Source organism: Pangasianodon hypophthalmus, chromosome 30 (genome assembly GCF_027358585.1).
Source record: "Pangasianodon hypophthalmus isolate fPanHyp1 chromosome 30, fPanHyp1.pri, whole genome shotgun sequence".
Classification (NCBI taxonomy): Eukaryota; Metazoa; Chordata; class Actinopteri; order Siluriformes; family Pangasiidae; genus Pangasianodon; species Pangasianodon hypophthalmus.
Genome location: NC_069739.1, coordinates 4543492 through 4563746, shown reverse-complemented (window position 1 = coordinate 4563746; position 20255 = coordinate 4543492). Strand labels below are relative to the sequence as shown.

At 40.4% G+C, this 20255-nt stretch overlaps 1 protein-coding gene across 2 annotated transcripts; it reads right to left on the bottom strand.

The window, feature by feature from the left end:
• Nucleotides 1–65: 65 nt before the first annotated feature.
• ttc13 (tetratricopeptide repeat domain 13) lies at nucleotides 66–20147 on the bottom strand. 2 transcript variants are annotated; one of them, XM_034302177.2, is made up of 23 exons: nucleotides 19979–20147; nucleotides 17028–17122; nucleotides 16264–16339; nucleotides 16066–16136; nucleotides 15904–15969; nucleotides 15513–15605; nucleotides 14819–14935; nucleotides 14478–14588; nucleotides 14064–14146; nucleotides 13521–13662; nucleotides 11740–11914; nucleotides 11439–11595; nucleotides 11183–11313; nucleotides 10040–10172; nucleotides 9784–9876; nucleotides 7721–7804; nucleotides 7555–7639; nucleotides 6430–6539; nucleotides 5360–5495; nucleotides 4141–4220; nucleotides 3181–3259; nucleotides 2493–2572; nucleotides 66–2172 (listed from the first exon to the last, which is right to left on the bottom strand). In XM_034302177.2, exons 1-23 carry the CDS (start codon nucleotides 20145–20147, stop codon nucleotides 2058–2060), a joined length of 2481 nt encoding a protein of 826 aa, XP_034158068.2. In that variant the 3' UTR covers nucleotides 66–2057. The 2 variants fall into 2 exon arrangements, with proteins under 2 accessions (XP_034158068.2, XP_053087660.1); XM_053231685.1 differs by having other exon boundaries at nucleotides 6430–6536.
• Nucleotides 20148–20255: the final 108 nt, after the last annotated feature.

Here is a 20255-nt window from a genome sequence, read left to right as displayed (position 1 = left end):
TTAGCGGAAACAGATGCTCGGTTTCTCGGTAACGTGATGAGCTACACTCTTTTGTCTCAACGTCATAAAAGAAAAAAGAGAACGTGGTGAAGGAATGACTGTAACTAACTACTACAGCTGCTATAACATCAGTGATAAGTGGAACTTGTTCCACACCATTAAAAGTAGCTAAACATGGATAAAAACGTCTTTAATAAATACAGACTGTTACTTCTGGTACAACTGATGTCGTGTAAGAGGAATGAAGCACTTGACTGAACGAGAGAGACGAATGAGGGAGGCTGGAGGAAAGTGAAGGCAGCTGAGTTCTCCAGAGAATGGAGAAGAAATTCCTCTTGGCCTTGCTTAAGAATGCCGCAAACTATGGAAACAATGAACAAATAAATGGGAGGACTGCAAGGTCAAGATGAAATCACTGGAATTAAATGATAAAAATAATTCCACGAATAACACACGGATTTAACACACAGACTGCAGCAGTGTTTTTCCTGAAGCCTGTTTTCCAGCCGGTGGTTTTGTTTCTCCATTTGTGCTGGTGGAAATATGACACACACACACACATTATGCTAGACTTTCACGTGGAATATAAACGAGTATGTGTGGATGACGTGCTGCATGTAGTGCATATGCGCATGTCCTTTTAGTGAATTAAAAATAAATTCCCAGACGTGTTTGCTACTGGAGCTGGCAGTAAAGGTGGAGGAGGAGGAGGAGGAAAAATTTACTGTACATAGTCTCGTCTCAGAAGTCATCCCAAATGTCTGAGTAGAATCAGTTGGAGTTTCTGGCTTTTTCCTTGAGATAATGCGGGGAAAAAAAATCCACTGTCGAACATTCAGTTCATTTTCAAGCACAGAGAATCAACAAATCAGGGCTCCTACACACACAGCACTAGTGATGTGTCGTTTGCTATCGAATCGACTCTTCTTGAGAGTCGACTCGCCTATTTAAGATGCTACTTTGTAATGTTACTTTGTATATTAAAGGATAGAATAAAATTTTATGAAACAATTTCAGCCATTAGAAGATCAATCACTGATCAATGAGCCATTTGGGATCTGAACGAATCGACTCTTATTGGTGAGTCAAATGATTTGATTCACTTAAAAAGAGTCAGAATTTCTATTATTATACCTTGTATAGGATGTTTTTGGGTTTAATCCAAGCACTTTTTTCAGCTGTCAGTGCCTTACACCTTTATTATTAAGCAAATTGATTTATAAATTTCAGGAAAAACAGATGATCGTACTGGATCAGTAGCAGAGATTAATGTAACCTGCTCTTGCGAAAAGATTTTAGGTGTTTCCGAGTGTAAACATTGTATTTGTTAGATCCTGCTGATGCATTTTCCTTTAAATCAGCGATTTAAGGCTTTGCATCTAAAATGCATTACAATTAAAGAAAAATTCAGTCATATTTGCATAAACTCAAGACGTTTATTCATTTCCACCGCTGCTCTTAGAAGCCTCATATATCGATACTTCAAGTTTAATTCCTAGACACTAAAATGTCCTGAAAGCCCCGCTCTTTAAATCAGTAATCAAAGACCCTGATATGAAAAAGAATAAAGTTAAACCTTAAAAGTCAATAAAACGCTTTAAGCGGTAAATCCAAACATTTCGAACTAAAACACAGGGAATGAGCTGCATTTCAACGAACATATAGAATTCTTCCTTCAAGTTCACAGTAATACGAAGTCAGTGATGATGTCGAGTGTCACTCGAACACCCGGAGCACCCAAAAAAAAAAAAAAAAAAAAAAAAAAACGTATTTACTTCCAAGGCTTCACTTCAATTCCTCATTAGTAATCAAGTATTTCAATAATCCTGCTTCTGAACACACCATGTTCTGCACAGTTGTGTATTTTTCCTGAAAATCATCAGCTAATAATTGAGCCCTTTTATGAGGAGAGGCTGATGTGCGCAAACGGGGGAGGGGGCAGGGGGAGGGGCGGGGTTTACCTTTTTCAGGGGTTAATTAAGACTCTGATACAGATCTTTATAATGGAAGACCGAGAAGAGAAATGAGAGAACGAGCAGAAAGGACAGAGACGGCCTTTAAGATCTTTTGGGACAGTGCGAGGACGAGTCGGTGTTCAGGACCTCGATCATGGTTCTGGCGAACTGGAACGTCTCGGCTACAGACGGAAGGTTCTGGTACCAACTGGGCAGGCTGTGTAGAGGAGACAGAGAAAGACAGGAAGGAAGGTTAGAAAAGCAGGATGGGATTGGTAAAGACGGTAATCAGGGGTGGACGAAGCGTAAGTGTGCGGCCCTGTCGCAGGTTAGATTTGCCTGGACACCTAAGCTGAAAAGTGGTAATGGAATAACATCTGCTGAGGATGAGTGACAGCATGTCATGTTTGCTAAAAAAATAGTGGACAAAAGGTCAGGAATTCATTGGCCAGAGTATCAGGTTTGAGATGGAAATCGTATGGAAAAGATATTATTCGAGTCTTTATTTACTCTCAGCTTGTTGAGCAGAATCCTCACCTCTTCAAGTTCATCCAGCTTTTGGCCGTTTTGGTGAAGCGATCGGGGCTCGGAGTGGTCATGGCTTCGAAATCCACCAGCTGAAAGAGAAAACATCGTATTCCTGTTTTATACACAAACACCATGTTCTGATGTTTTAGCCAGGGATCCCCTCAACTGCAAATCCATCCATCCATCCATCCACAGGGTCAGGGGGAGCCTGGAGTCTATCCCAGGGCACTCGGGGCACAAGGCAGGGGGACACACTGGACAGGGTGCCAACCCATCACAGGGCACAATCGCACACACACACACACACACACACACACACACACACTCACACACCCGTTCATACACTCTGGACAATTTCAGCCTGCATCACATGTCTTTGGACTGAGGGAGGAAACCGGAGCACCCGGAGGAAACCCCCGAAGCACAGGGAGAACATGCAAACTCCGCCTACACAGGGCGGAGACAGGAATCGAACCCCCATCCCTGGAAGTGCAAGGCAACAGTGCTAACCTTTCCAACAACAAAACATATTAGATCCAACTTGACGTTATGTATAAACACACTTGGTTTCGAGTTAGTGAAGTTCGGATTAAATACAATTAATTCACGGGATCTAATTCAAGAACTCGGTCGTAAATAGAACAGCTTTGGTGATGGTGCTGTAACGTCACAGACCCCTGGCCGACCCCGTCTTTACCTTCCCAGCTGGAATTCTGCCTACGACTTCTTTCCCGCTCGCCATCAGAGCTCCCATCACCACGGAGTAGGCCACGATGCTACACACACACACACACACACACACACACACACACACACACACACACAAAGTCCACTATAAACCAAATGCAAATCATCTTTGGACTAATACACTGGACAACATTAAGATTCCTCAGATTTATTAGCATCAGATGAACTTGTACTAATAAATCCCTGAAATCTGTCTTTAAATATTCTATATTAAAAGTGTCAAGTTAAAGCTGCAGTATGTAATCTGTGTATGTTTCTAGATCTGTAATTTTTAAGGACACCTCAAAAAGGCAGAATATGATTAGCAAAACTAACATACACAAAAATGCCATTTTGAAATTTTTTTTTTTATAATTCCATGCTTATGATTACAGTTTTTCTGGCCCAGAAACTAGCTCCGCCCCCAGACCAAATAAAGCTCTATTTTCAGGGTTTTCATTGGACACTGCTCTAAAAAAAAATGACACACTGCTCCTTTAATGAAATAATCCATCAACATACAGTACCGAGGTTCATCACTCTGTAGTACGGTTTAACTCGGCTTATTGAAACAGCTCTGGTATTATTTAGATTTAAACCTTTAGAATGCAAACCTAACAAAACTTTTGGCACCCCTCAGGCGGTCCAGATGATGTTTAAATAATGTTATATATACTTAAGGGTTTGTTTTTATAGTTATATTGCTGTTTGTGTTTGAGAAATTGGAAAACAGTCATAAAGTCATGTTTTATCGCCAAGGATGTGTGCTTCTTTCCTATAAAAGTTTGAATGTTGTTATTATTATAGGAATGTTTAGTTTCCTAAACACGGGGGCAAAACACACTCAGTGCTGTTCATCAGAGTTAACAGCTAAACTGCTACGTCTTGTTAAGTGTGATGTAGAAGGAACGTGTGTTCAACTTGTCCATACCTGGAGCCTCGGGACAGGGGCATGAGGTTACAGAAATAATACACCAGAGAGAGGACGAGGTTACACACCGCATCCGAATCCTGCACACGCACACACACACACACACACACACACACACAGAGTGAGGACGAGAGAGAGAGAAAGAGACGGAGATGAAGATAGACAGTGAGTACGTTAATACTACATCAACTCAATTAATCTTATTCTTTTTAAATTATAGCACAAAGTCATGTGACCTCTCTACAGCCAATGGATGGCAATCTTTTCTCTAAAGAGAGAGAAGCACAGCCACATAGAGAGACAGACAAAGAGAAAGACAGAAAGAGAGACTCGGAGATGGTGAGACAGAGACAGACAGACATACAGACAGACAGACAGAGAGAAAGACGTGCAGAGAGAGACAGAGAAAAAGTGAGACACAGAAACAGACAGTCCGAGAGACAGAGAAAGAGAGAGAGACAGAGAAAAAGTGAGACGCAGAAACAGAGAGAGAGAGAGAGCAGAGAGATAGAGAAACAGAAAAAGTGAGACGCAGAAACAGAGAGAGAGAGAGAACAGAGAGATAGAGAAACAGAAAAAGTGAGACACAGAAACAGAGAGAGAAAGAACACAGAGAGAGAGAGAGAGAGAGAGAAATGCAGAGACAAGAAAAAGTGAGACAGAAACAGACAGTCAGAGAGAGAGAGAGAGAGAAAGACAGAGAAAAAGTGAGAGACAGAAACAGAGAGACAGAGATACAGAGAAATGCAGATACAGAGAAAAAAGTAGGACAGAAACAGAGAGAGAGAAAACAGAGATAGAGAGACAGAGATAGAGAGAAATGCAGCGAGAAACAGAAAAAAGTGAGACACAGAAACAGTCAGAGAGAGAAAGACAGAGAGAGACAGAGAAAAAGTGAGACAGAAAAACAGAGAGAGAAAGAGAGGGGGGAGGGGAGAGAGAGAGCGAGAGAGAGAGCGCGCGAGAGAGAGAGAAAGACAGAGAGAAATGCAGACACAGAGACACAAAGCCCTGATTGACCTTTGCATTGGGTGATAATTTGATGAGTATTGTTTTTTTTTGTTTGTTTGTTTTTGTTTTGGATAAAATATTCTTTGCTATTTCACCACTTTGACGATACTAAGACAGCAACAGAGAGACAGACAGAGAGACAGACAGAGAAAGAGTCAGAGAGACAGACAGAGAGAGAGAGAGAGAGAGAGAGCGAAAGACAACACACCCCTAGCTCAGAGGACAGCATGAGTGCTTTGCCTTTAGCCGTCAGGTCTTTATAAAGAGCCTCGATCTCGGACTGGTACTGCTGTGTCCTCTCCTCTGTGGTCTGAGTCTCCACTGAAAACAGCATGTTTCCCACACTGCAAACACACACACACACACACACATACACACACATACACACACATACACACACATACACACATACACACACACACACACACACACACACACACACTTCATCATTTATTTAACTCCCTCTCTGAAGCGCCATTGAAACACCACATCATTACTTCATATCTCCATGTAAATAAACAAAAACATACACAAGCTCATTATCCATCTTAATTCACACACACACACACACACACTTCTCTCCCTGTTTTTAATCCAATCCCACCACAGTTACGCATACACACACCCCAATCAAGACCCACTCAGTGTGTGTGTGTGTGTGTTTTGTTTTTATAATCCATAATGACAGCATGAAAAAACATCAAATTAATACGAATCAGACATCAACAACTAGAACATGTGAGTGTGTGCGCGCGTGTGTGTGTGTGTGTGCGTGTGTGTGTTCTCTCTGATTACAATGTTACCATAGCACAACCAGCACAACCAGCACAACCGCCCCCTCATGAGATCTTTTACCATCGAACCGTGATATGTATAGTTTGGAACGTAACGCAACACACACCCCTACAGATGGAATTCAGGCTGAATGTTTTGGAAACTCGTACAAACACAAAGCAACTAATACCATTAGAGTAATGACATCTTATAACTCATTATAGAGTGTCTGAGCTGCCTCTGTGTCTCTTTATACGGAAAAATCAATCGGTTCCAGTTCTGAATGTACTGAAAATACTGATGAACAGATTTACCACTGATTATAAAGTAAAACTATAGAATATGTAAACGTCCACATTGAGGCGATTCTATCTGCTTTTGTAATAAATGAGAACTCTATCCGCTGTTCCCTTTATTTATTTTTACCCAAAACAGGAAGTGGAAAGCTAGGATTGGAGCGGTGAAAGGTGAAAGGTTAAAGGTCAGGAAGACGTGGTGACTGACCGGTCTCCTGTAATGGTTATTGTGAAGCCGTCGTACTCGGTCCCAGGATCCTTCATACTCGGCACCTTCGAGTTCACCGTGAACCCGTCTCTCGTTTTACTGTTGAACTGCTTTAGAGAGACACACACACACACACACACACACACACAAGATGTGACATTTAAACTCATACTGAGCTGACATATCTGGGTGAATGCAGGGGGTTTGGGTGGAAAAAATCTAGCGTTATGGATGTGACGTGTCTCAAACAGTCACGTGATTCATTGCTGTGTGAAATGAGAAGTAAGAATAAACTTAGAATTAACGATGCTAAATACAGACGTCAATACCAGCAACCTTTTGGTAAATACCAGTTCAGAAATGTGTTTTTGGTTGTTTTTTTTTCCACAGTTCACAGTTTTTCTACAGCTTAAGCCTCAAACATCAGATATTGTATCAAGGATTAATAGAGCAAATGATATATATTTAAAAAAAAAAAAAAAATAACAAGCTTTTTTACTTTTTATATTTTAATTAATCGATAAATATAAATAGTGCTGGGCAATATGAGCAAAATATCATATCATATGATCCTTAAACACACTTCCATCATACAGTATTGCTGCATATAAATAAATAAATAAATAAATAAATAAATAAATAAGAAAATGGAGTTTTACTAGTACTAGCATTATTCAAATATCTTAAAAAAAATTAAAGAAAAAATAAAAAACATGTAACGATTACAATTTTGAAAATTTAGCACAAACATCAGTTGATTCCAATCAGAGCTTGTACTTGTTATTAATAAAAAAAATATATATATTTTTTTTTTAAATTACAATACCTGCGATATCTCACTATAGTGTATTGTGACATACTGTATTTCATCACAAGATCGGTATGACATCATCATATTTCCCATCCCTCCAGAGTATAAAGCTTCAATACAAATATATAACATAAGCGTAATATTTTATTTTAGAATTTAGCAATCATCCAGAGCGACAGAATTTCTCAAGTTTGAATTCTATTCAGCGCTTCATTTATATGGCTGCTGTTACTGCTGAAGCTTCGGCTGAGCGGTATTTAAAATCGAAATACTTGACATTTTAGGTTCTAAGGGAATGCTGTTGATGCTGGTACCTTCATTATAGGCAGCAGGTCCTCCACTTTGTTGACGTTCTCCAGAGCCTGTTTCACTTCCTGCACTCCTCGTGGATTATACGCGCTGAAAAAGCAGAGAGCCATGCTGTTAAACTGGCAGAATGCTCTTTATCATCGGAACAAGGCTCAAATCGCAGCCGCTTACCCGTGATACACTAATATTCTGTCTTTGATGAAGTCGAGGATGCTGCCAAAGTATTCCATATATCTGATGTTGATGATCTGGCCCCTGAACGTCAAACACACGTAACAGCAGGATACACAGTTACACACGGAGAGAAACGCCGAAACAAAAGCATGCTCAAGCGCCAGGATGTAGGGCTGGGGAATACGACAATATAATATCCAGGGTGTCGTTAATTATATCAGAACACATTTTTCTGACATTTTACAAGGATTGTAATTTTTTTTTTTTTTCTAGTCTTGGCACGATACCATTTTTTCCCCCAGATACAGATACTGAAAGCTTAAAGACTGATATACTGAACACCGATATTGTTTTCTTTAAAAACTACTAATTTTTTTTAACTGAAGCACTCTTTTACTCTTTCTCTTGAAACTCTTTCACATAAAAATCACTTACATTTTAAATACAATAAATACAATAAAGTATAACATATAAATGTAATAAAATCAATCTTAACAAAAGGAAAAACAGTCAATTCTCTTTATGTGTAGAAAATCATTTTCTAAATCCAATTGCTTATAGAGATCTTTGCTGTTACAGGATCCGATATCCAATGTTCTCTCTGACATCTGATATGTTTTCTCCGATAGACGACACGCTTTCTCCGATAGACGACACGCTTTCTCCGATAGACGACACGCTTTCTCCGATAGACGACACGCTTTCTCCGATAGACCACACGTTTTCTCCGATAGACGACACGCTTTCTCCGATAGACGACACGCTTTCTCCGACAGACGACACGCTTTCTCCGATAGACCACACGTTTTCTCCGATAGACCACACGCTTTCTCCGATAGACCACACGCTTTGTCCGATAGACCACATGCTTTCTCCGACAGACGACACGCTTTCTCCGATAGACCACACGTTTTCTCCGATAGACCACACGCTTTCTCCGATAGACCACACGTTTTCTCCGATAGACCACACGTTTTCTCCGATAGACCACACGTTTTCTCCGATAGACGACACGCTTTCTCCGATAGACGACACGCTTTCTCCGATAGACGACACGCTTTCTCCGACAGACGACACGTTTTCTCCAATAGACGACACGTTTTCTCCGACAGACGACACGTTTTCTCCAAAATTCAATGTTTTCTCTGATGTCTGACGTATCCTCCGATAGCCGATATGTTCTCTCCGATATCTGATCTGTTTTGTCTGATGTCCGATATGTTTTCTCCAAAAACCGATATGTTTTCTCCAATATCCGATATGTTCTCTCCAATATCTGATACATTTTTTTTCCGATATCCGAAACGTTTTCTACGACATCTGATACGTTCTCTCTGATAGCGATATGTTCTCTCCGATATCTGATATGTTTTCTCCATTTTTGCTGGTCTCGGCCTGATACCTATACTGGGTATCGGATCTGTGCTATCTCTAATTTTTATACCATTTTCATATAGTGGACTAAAATTTTTTGCAAATTTTTAAACTTTAACTATATTCATTAATTAAATATTTATTTATTTTTAAATGTATGCAACTCCTGCCTTAGTTTATTAGCAAACCTATCATGATACATAGTGTATCACTGAAAAACAATCGTGGTATGATATTTTTTTGATATCGTCCGGTCCTAATCATAAGCAAACAGTAACATCCTCATTATTAGTGCTTCATATCTCCTCAGAGTCAAATCTGTCTGAACTAAACCAGTCCATGGTACGAGTTTTACAATAAAGTGGTGAACTGAAAGTGTTTCTTTGGGTCTGAAGGTGTTCAAACTGTGGGTTCCGAACCCCTGTAACAGCAAATTTATCCACTAACTATATCTACAAACAACAGCAAAGCGCACTTTAATATGCTGAAGACTGTCAAGCCTTCCTCTTTTTCCATACTGTCTCCATCTCCTGAAACCTCACGAGTTGCCTTGTTTGGAAAATTTGGGGGCGGAGCTCATTTCTGGGCCAGAAATGTAAACCTAGAAAAGTACCTAGAACCGGTTCAAACTAGTGTATAATGCAATCTAAAAGAGCGTGTCAGATATAAAGTGTGTGTTATAGCACCTGATGAGGTTGATGTGGTTATTAAATCCTCTGCTCAGGCTCCGTTCTGGCATCTGATCCAACCACAGCACAGGCTGATCTGGATCAGCAATCCTACACACACACACACACACACACACACACACACACACACACACACACACACACATACCACACACACACTATGAGATATCTAAGGCACCTGACACCTGCTCTAGAATAGGATTTTAACAAGAAAAACCATTCATTTGCATTTATTTCTTTCGGAAAGTGGTACCTCCTCCATTTAACAGCGATGTCGAACATGTCTCTCCACTGGAGCTGCCTGGTTTTGCCGTTGACGCGCACTTTCGAGTTACTCCACGTCCGCTGCATCGCCTGCATCACCTCGATGGTGGCCAGACCCATGGCTTCATACAGAAGAACACACATGTTTCATCATTTGGTTAGTGATTAGTTTCTTCCACCTGTATATTCACAAACAAGATAGGCATTTAAAGAAAGAATAGCTAGGGTTTTGAGGGCAAAAGTTTGCACCCCCTCTTGGTTTTTTCGAATGGAAAAAAGCCAAATGTACTTCTATTTACCAAATGATCTACAAAGAAATCTACAATAGATTTCCAAAAAAAAAAAGATAGATAAAGACAAAGTTTTCTCATGACTCGCACAGACCTGATTTGAAGATTTGAAGAAGGTAGTGTATGACCGGTCATAAAAACAGACATGTCAGGGAGAATGTGTGAAATATCAAAACTGAGAGAATCCAGATCTGTTCAGAAAATTAAGAAAGAACTGAATGGCACGTATAAAGGCAAAAAAAAAGAAAAAAAAAAAAAGAAGTGGGCATAGAAGTTATTAGAGAATAGTTCAGTGATGTAAAAATCAGAAACTGATATTATATATTATCTCCTGACATCTCCTGATGAGCTGCGGTGCGCCGCACAAGCCCAGTCCTCTCATCCGACACAGAGAGTGCAGAGCGACTGCAGCTGAGAGATATAGCAAGCAGATTTTTAAAAAATGTATTTATATCGATTTAATATTCTCAGTTTTAATCTTTAAATAACAAAGTGTTCTACTATTCTACAGATCATGCACTTATTTACAGAAAATATGGGAATGGTGTGAATTTTTAAAGTCGTGGGCTGATAATTTCTATAAATTCCCACCAGGATTTATTATTATTATTATTATTATTATTATTATTATTGGGGATTTGTATGAATTTCAAGCCTTTAAAATTGCATCACTGGCCAAAAAGGTTTGAGAACCCCTGCCCTTAAAGGCTGAGTATGCAAACTTTTGCACTCTAGTTACTGTAGTCCTGTTTTGTTTTTGGTTTTTTTTTTATTTGTTTAGCTGTTATTAATCAAACACTACTACTAGGTATATTTCCTGTCAGGCGATCTCTAGGACTGACCTCTTTGGATGCGCTGGTTGGACAGGAACCCTGACGTGTTGTACTGCATGAGCGTGCCGAGATGATCCGCCGTACAGATCAGCTTCTGCACCTCCGGAGAGTAACTGTCAAAATCCTGAGGTAGAACATCCCTTAAAAACACACACACTCTCTTTATTGCTTGTGGAGGGGCGCCAAAACAAATGCAAGCACTGAGAAACGGACTATCAATTAACACAGTCGTTGTTCCGCCTCAAGTTTCCAAAAACAAACTCACTTTATGTGCGGCTGCAGTCCAGGCTGCTCTTCATAGTCCTCTATGAGGAAGGGCAGATTTTTAGCCCAGTGGTTCTTAAAGTTCCCTGGAAGATCCTGATCCACGTTGTATTCTGCCACAGGGATGTCCAGGTGAGAGTGCAAATATCGAGAGTATTCTGGAACAAAAAAGAGCGATGCGGAGACCACGCAAAAGTGCTTAAACGCGAATATGAAGACGCTCAGGAGTAAAGAATAAACCCAGAGGAGTTGCTCTCACTAATCACAACTCTTTCCCCCACATAAAGCGTTCATCCTCTCACCTCTGAGGTATTTGACTTTGAGATATTCCGAGCTGGCTTTCTGGCCCAGCAGTGGATCATTGAGCATGACTTTAGTCTGAGCCTTGATGCCTTCGTAGAACTGTCCCATGGCCACGTGACTCAGACCCTTCATGTACTGACACACCTCGTTATACGGCTCCTGCTGCAGGCATCTCTGCACAATGAACGACGGAATACATCTCAACACGTTGCACAATCTTTCACGCTTGTCGTTTTGATCCGGTGAGTCGCGTGCGTGTTCTGCTTATTTTTACGGAGCCTCGCACGTGACACGTGCATAACCATACACAGTACGACGTGCAGTGAAATGCTTTGTGTTCCAGCATAAAAAGAAAATATAGAAAAATATGAAATATAAAGAAGAACATATACATACAAGAATATATATAAAGAAAAATATGAAATATAAGAGAAATATACATAAAAATTATATGAAGGGATTTATATATATATATATATATATATATATATATATATATATATATATATATATATATATATATATATATGGACATATGTACCAATATAAAGTGCAGGTATGTGCAGTTTTGTGCAATATGTGCCGTTTGTGTGATGTAATGTGCAATATGTGCAATGTGCAAATTAATAAATAATAAATTAATAAATGAGTAGCGTTATGTATGTAGATGTAGATGGAGGTTGGGTGTTTGAAGGAGAAGGAGATGTATGGATGGAAATTCATCTATCGTGGTCATGAATTAAGAATTCGTTCCCATGACTTATTAATATGTGAGCACGCTTTATTCGTTCCTTTGTTTGAGGTAAATCGTGGCCACGTTTTACCAATTCATGCCTCAATTTCATAAATCCACCGTCCTTTTCAAACCAGGGAACGAATTAATAAAACGTGCTCACATAATAATAATACGTCATGAGAACGAATTCTTAATTCATGGCCACAATATATTGTTTTTGGTTTTTTTGTTGTTTTTTTTTTTTTACCCGCGTTTCATGTGCGAGGCTCCGTACATTTTTCTATCCGTATTTATTTTTTCTTAGTTTACAAAAACGCGTGTACGGCTTGCGCCTGAGATCAAACCCTAACTAAATCTCGTCAGCATTTCTCTTATGAACCTGAAACCAAAATATCTTAACCATAGAACATTGACAGAACTGACAAACCATGACATAATTTCTCTGACAAGAAATATCTTTCATTTTTTGTAATATGAAATGTATTTTGAACTACTTGTGTCATTTTTTTTTCAGTCTCAAAGTGCTTTTGAGGTTTGCGGAGCTTGCGAGCTCGTCATTTGGGTGCACTTATTAGAAATATTCATTAGGGGTGCCAATAATTTTGCCATAAGTAATTTCTGAGGGAAATTACTTTTTTTTTTTAAATAAAAGTAGATGATTTTACATGGAACATAAGTAGTTTGTCTAATTGTTGGACTTGTAAACCATTTTGAATAATGTGTATTTCAATACAATTGATAATGAGCTAATTATATAGTTGACGGTTTTGTTTCACATTTATATTATTTCATATTTATATTTATTTTTTAAGGTTTGAGGATTGCTGTGGTGTGTATGAATGTATGAATAACATTATTCTTGAAATTTAATTTGCGTTTTTGGTCGTGGTTTAATGAAAAAGGAGAAAATGTTGGCAAGGAACCACTGCTTTATAGGACTAGCAACGAGGCTGATAAACTGATTTTGGCCCTACAGAGAGAACACCACACACACACACACACACACACACACACACACACACACACACACAGCCCGGCGCTTGCCTTGAAGTTGCCGATGGCGTCCTGCAGGCTGCCGTGATGATACAGCATCATCCCTCGGAGCTGCAGGGACTGAAGATGATTCTGATTCAGGAGCAGAGCTTTCTGGAAACTTTCCATGGCGCTGTCAAAATCACCCAACTCCCTACACACACACATCAAACGGGAGGCAGACAGGAGATATGAAAACACACACCTGCGTACCATGACACGGGAATGAAACCATGCACACGCTTTTAAATATAACCGTGATGAAACGGAAACGCATACACACAACACACAGAGGTGAGAAAACGTGTGTTCACACAACACGAGGGCGGCATGAACACTAACATACACTGCAGAAGTAAGGAATGAAACAGTTCAGGATGTGCGGTTATAGGAAAGTAATCAACGACAAGGTGTCCATTTAATCCTAATCTTACTGATTAATATTAGTTTTGCATGGTGAGAATTTTCCTTTTATAAATGATGTGCAGTAAGACCAGGAACATGAGCCTAAACCTCAGTATTGTGAACGTGTGTGTGTGTGTGTGTGTGTGTTACCTGTATGCCTGAGCCAGGCTTTTGTGTGCATCGATGAAGTCTGACTTCAACTTCAGCGCTTCTTTGAATGTCTCAATGGCCTCCTGTGTGCAGAAACATCATGTTAATAATTTTTTTTTTTTTAATGGAGAACCAAAAGTCCAGGGGGTGGAGCTGGACCTGATCCAACTCCTCCTATAAACCTAACCTTACACCCTAACCCACAGAGCGCTGTATAACACGAAACGGCACACTTAACACACTTATCCTGCGACTTGTCTCCACCCGCTGGACTTCTGTCTCCACTCTGCATGAGGAGGAGGAGCTAGATCAGGTCCGACTCCACCCCATGGACATTTTGTTCTGCAGCGAGGGGTACTTGGAGTGGAACTTGTGTTGAAACTTAAACTTAGGTAAAGCCTGGGGTGTGTTTACCTTAAGCAGGCCCCTGTGGAAGAAGGTGAGGCCTTTATAGAGCATGGCAATCGGCTGGTTCCTCTTCAGCTCCAGGGACTGCTGGAAGTCCTCCATAGCAGCGACGTAGTCCTGAACACACCACACATCACATCACATCACTCATTACCGTTTCTACAGCAAAGCAAATTACGTGTTAAGATTTCTTCCAAGAGCTATATTGTGTGCCCGCTTGTGAGTGTTTTTAAATGTACGCGTGCTATTACAGCCATCTCTAACATGTTATCAAGCACTACGGAGCATGCTGTTAAAGGAAAATAATCAATGTGTGTGTGTGTGTGTGTGTGTGTGTGTGTGTGTACCTCTGAAATAAAGAGGAGGGTTCCTCGGTGGCGGTAAAGTCGTGCTGAAGGCTGCAGCTGGATGGCTTTAGTGAGATCGCTCAGAGCTTCACTAATCCGTCCAAGAGGAGAGAGAATCTACATTCACACACACACACACACACACACACACACCTCAGTGAAATAACACTATTACAGATGACAAAATGTATACAAAGTACTTATATAGTGGACCAAAGTGCAGTCTCAGTGAAGGAGGCGTGGCCTGTGTGTCTCAGTCAAGGAGGCGTGGCCTCAGTGTCTCAGTGAAGGAGGCGTGGCCTCAGTGTCTCAGTGAAGGAGGCATGGCCTCAGTGTCTCAGTGAAGGAGGCGTGGCCTGTGTGTCTCAGTCAAGGAGGCGTGGCCTGTGTGTCTCAGTGAAGGAGGCGTGGCCTGTGTGTCTCAGTGAAGGAGGCGTGGCCTGTGTGTCTCAGTGAAGGAGGCGTGGCCTGTGTGCCTGTCAGTCTCAGTGAAGGAGGTGTGGCCTCTGTTCTAGTCATGTATTGTACTGGAACTGATCTGTATTTTATCGTTTACTGCATTCAACATAACATTAAAACATCAGATCACTGACCACGTATTGAGATTGACCACGTATTTTGTGTGTGTTTGTGTGTGTGTGTGTGTGTGTGTGTGTGTGTGTGTGTGTGTGTGTGTGTGTGTGTGTGTGTATACCTCCGCTCTCTGTTCGTACACCTCTGGCCTGTTGGGCTCCAGTGTGATCACTCTGCTTAGCTCATACAGAGCCAAGTCAGCATTCTTTATGTCCTACAGAGAGAACAAAAGAGAAGGAGGGGGAAGGAGGGAGGGAGAGAGAGAGAGAGAAGGAAGGAAGGCGTGTCAGACAGTCATCTCTATACACAATGGCAGAAGCCACACTTAATTATATATACGTCACATTTTTGCCAATTTTTTGTTTTGAACTTGCTATAAAATTCAAAATTACAGGTCAAAACCCTAAATATAAATGCTGAAAGTGCAGGTTTTATGTAAATTAGGCCAAAGGTGAAGCATCTCCATCGCCTCTCTTCATAAAACGTAACACACCTGAGATACAGCGTCTTACCTGCAAGCTCTTTTTGCCGTAGGCTATCCCTCTCCCGTATATGGCACTGACCAGCTCTGGATCGCCCTGATCAACAACCAACACTCACTTTTTTACATGCTTACTTTATAAATAAGAAATCAAATTACAGTCAATATGCTGGTTATATTCTACAGAACTGACCTGCAGTAACAGGGAGAAGTGTTTGATGGCTTCATCGTAGAGCCCGTTGCCGATGAGGACGTATCCTATGGCTGGGAACAGGCACACGCTCGCATGAGTACATCGTCACACACACTTCACTTTGATCAGAGAGCGAGAGAGAGAGAGAGAGAGAGCGAGAGCCAGAGAGAGAGAGAGAGAGAGAGAGGAATGGCATACCGAGCTCCTCGTTGGTGTTGTGGTCATCGACGGGGAACGGAAAGCGGCGCTGCTCCACAAACAGCCTAGCCTGGCTCTGAGAGCATGAACACACACACACACACACATACGCAATTCTGTGTCAACATTTATGTGCACAAAAAAAAATTGTAGGCACAGAAAAATAAATAAATAAATACAAAATTTTATAATATTTTTTCATTTTTATTTTTTTATTATATTTAATTTTTTATATTATATATTTTGATTTTTTTATTTTTACAAAATATAAAAATAACTAGATTAATTGTTGTTGATAATAATAATAATAAAAACAATAATTAAAAAATAATAATAATGTTTATGTCATCAATAAGGTTATAATTGAGCCTGAAGGGGCCCAAGCACTTTTTTCCCCACAAGCACAAGGTCTTCAAAATTCTTTTTCTTTTAATGATGTGTAATCTCCCAAAAAACTCCATGTAATACAATATATGTACCACTGATAAAGTGCGATTTGCTAGTCAAGTACAAAAGTTTGCATCCCCCATAGTTTGAAACAAGCCACCAATTCAAAACGAAGCAAAATGAGCAGTAAAACAGAAGTTTTGCCGTGATACACCTTAGAGGATCGAAAACCTCTTTAAAAGTTTAAAAGGTTTAAAAGTTTAGCTTACTGTATTAAACACCTTCGAATGAAAAAAAAAAAAAACTATAACACATGTATACAAAGCTGGATATTATGTGATATATGAAGGTAAGCAACGTCACGCTAAGATCCTCACCAGAATCTTCTCTGCGTTCAGAGAGAAGACCGACTCACAGGCCGCGCTGCTGCCGTCCTCGCAGTCCGGATCCTCCAGCTGGAGAACGTTGGGATCTCCAAGAGAAGACGCACAAACAATGTTCATCAGCACGGATTCGCCACATTACCCACAATGCCGTTCTATCTACTGTTAGCCCTCGTTTCATCTCTGCTGAAAGAACGCGATGCAGCGGGGCTTTAGTCTTTTACTCTGTCCAGCTCTTTCAGCTCCTCAAACAGATCAGCTTCCAAAGCTGCTAATGCCATCTCGCAGATCTCGAACTACCAGAGTCTCCGCGTCGTATAGTTGCACTGAATTCTGGGACACTGACTACATTTACATGCACGTCAAATTCCTTATTCTGAATACGATGTTTATATGCGTACAGGCATCGGAATATTCCTGTATACATGGCTGATGTAAGGATGCCTGAGTTGCCATTCCTAAATACCTAGCCTACAGCTAAGCATCTGTTAGCACCCATAATTCCTTGCGAACTGAGCATGCGCATATATCTCAGTGGATTCAGTGGATTTTGTGAATAAGGTGTTTACATGCAACAAATTTCCGATTAAAACAGGAATATTCCAGCGCTGGGAATTCGGAATTTGAGGAATCAGAATATTGTCTTAATCTGAATCAGGAAATCAGATTACGGTGTTTACATGCATGACTCAAAACTAACTAGAATATCGCCAAATTCTGATTAATATCGGAATATTGATGCGTGTGGGAATGTAGCCACTGAGTCCAGTGTTTGCATCGACGTCTCCAATTGTTCTCCACTGGATTTCAGAAAACGTCGAGCGAGAAAAGGAACCCTTGTTCAACTAACAGCGAACCGTGAGCTGTTTGAGATTGTTGAAATTTTTTTTCCTGCAGTTAAACAGCATTGTAACTGGAATACCGTCGTCTCTGTGTGAAGTCAGAGCGACACCCGAGCGCTAAATTCTCACTTTTTTAACAAAAACACAGCACCATCCAACAAATTAGCACCAGAACAACTAACCACATCTGAAATATGTCAGTCTAAATATATTTCATGTGCTTGAGTGTGGAGTTTTCCTTTAAAGGGATAGTTCAGCCAAAAATGACAATTCTGTCATCGAGTATTCACCCTCATGTCGTTAAAACCTGTAAGACTTTCGTTCAGTTTCGGGAAACAGATGAAGATATTTGTAATGAAATCTGAGAGATTTGTGTCGCTCCATTGTCAGTCCATGTAACATTAACTTTCAAACTCCAAAAAGTTCATCAAGACATCGTAAAAGTAATCCATATGACTCCAGTGGTTTAATCCCAGTTTTACCACTCCTAATAAAAATTGTGGATGGTTGCGTCATCCGGCGTAAAAACCGTGGCAAATAAAATACGCGGAACGATGATCCGCCATGGCAACCCATAACAGGAGCAGCCGAAAGAGGAACAACAACAACAACAACATTCACAAAATATCTCCACTTCCGCATAGATCTCTGATCCACGTTCACAAGAGAACCATGACGTGTTGTGTTGTGTTGTGTTGATGTGAGAGCGGACGTTCTTGCAATACAACCGGACCCGGAAGCGCTGCACTGTTTACAGCAGAGGAACTTTCTCAAGGTTCAGACATCCAGGAAATGAAAAATCAACTCAGAATGTAACGAATGCAGCTTGCGTACAGTGTCGCTCTTCCTCTGCTGTAAACACTGCAGCGCTTCCTGTTTAAAAGCTATTTTGTGAATAAAGACTTAATTTTAGTGTTTTTGCGCACACAAAGCGTTCGTATCGCTTCAGAAAATTGGGATTAAACCACTGGAGTCACGTGGATTACTTTTACGATGTGTTTATGAACTTTTTTGGAGTTTGACGGTTTTGGTTACATGGACTGTCAATGGAGCGACAGAAATCTCACAGGTTTCATTCAAAATATCTTCACCTGTGTTCCGAAGATGAACAAAAGTCGTATGGGTTTGGAACGACATGACGGTGAGTAACTGATGACAGAATTTTTATTTTTGAGTGAACTATCCCTTTAATCTCTCACTTCACACACAGCACTGCACTTGTAGAGCATATCAGAGTCAAAGGAGCTTATTAATATAATCTATTTATTAAAATTATAGAGAAATGGCTGCACTGTGTAGAAAATCAGGCTCTATCTGGGATTCAGATAGGATAGATTAGAATTTTCCCCCCAGAAGCCCAAGTGTGTGTGTGTGTGTGTGTGTGTGTGTGTGTGTGTGTTGTCATCTGTATCCAACCAAGCACCTGCATCTTCAGGATTTATTGAATCACTTGGATCCTGAATAAAATTAATTTCTCACTATTTCTTTACAAATCAACTAAGTGAAGAAAACAAGGCTAGACGCCATATTTGTCATGTTCAAGCTCCTCCACTCACAGCTCCACGGAGAACTTGTGTATTTTACTACTTTGTGCATTAGAAACGAACCCGGAAGTGAGAATGACCTACTGGGTAAGAGACGTTATTTACTTCCCACCCGTATTCCGACAAAACCACTCCTCTTTTTTGCTGAAATTTGTAGCTAAACATTTAGATTATAAAATAGCAAAGGTGCAAAACGCTAAAATATTCAAAAGTTCGTGTGTACATACTCCTAAAATATCTGATATTTTATTTATAATTTTTTTCACGATTTGAACCAAATAAATATATAAGAATATCTTGCAATTTGTACAATATTACGTATAATATATGTCACATAATATAATATTATTTTTAAAAATGTAAACTCAAACTACAACGCCTTTGTTTGTTAATTTAAAAAAAAAAAATACTAATAATAATAATTATGCCCAGCTTGTAAGCGCAGTGGGCGGGGCTTGTGTGAATACGGGTGGGAAATGGATGCTAACAAACTCCTCCTCGTCCATTAACGTTGCAGCGAGTTACGAAGACGTGGCGACGCCGTGTTTTGTAAACTCACCGCAGTCCGGAGAATACTCCTCCCACTCGGACGACGGTCCGCAGCCGCGCTCGTTAAACTCCCCGTTAAGGAACGCGAGCGTGGAAAAATATTCGGTGGAAATGATAGTGCCGCATAAGTACAGCAACGAGAGCGCTAGCACAACAACAGCCCTGCCAGCAGGTGCCATGTTCTTAACGTTGTGCAGGTGATAGAGCGGGGCATCATGGGTAATGTAGTTCCGCGGTCCGGTTCTCACGTAGCACTGTTGCTGAATTAAAACTACATTTCCCAAGTG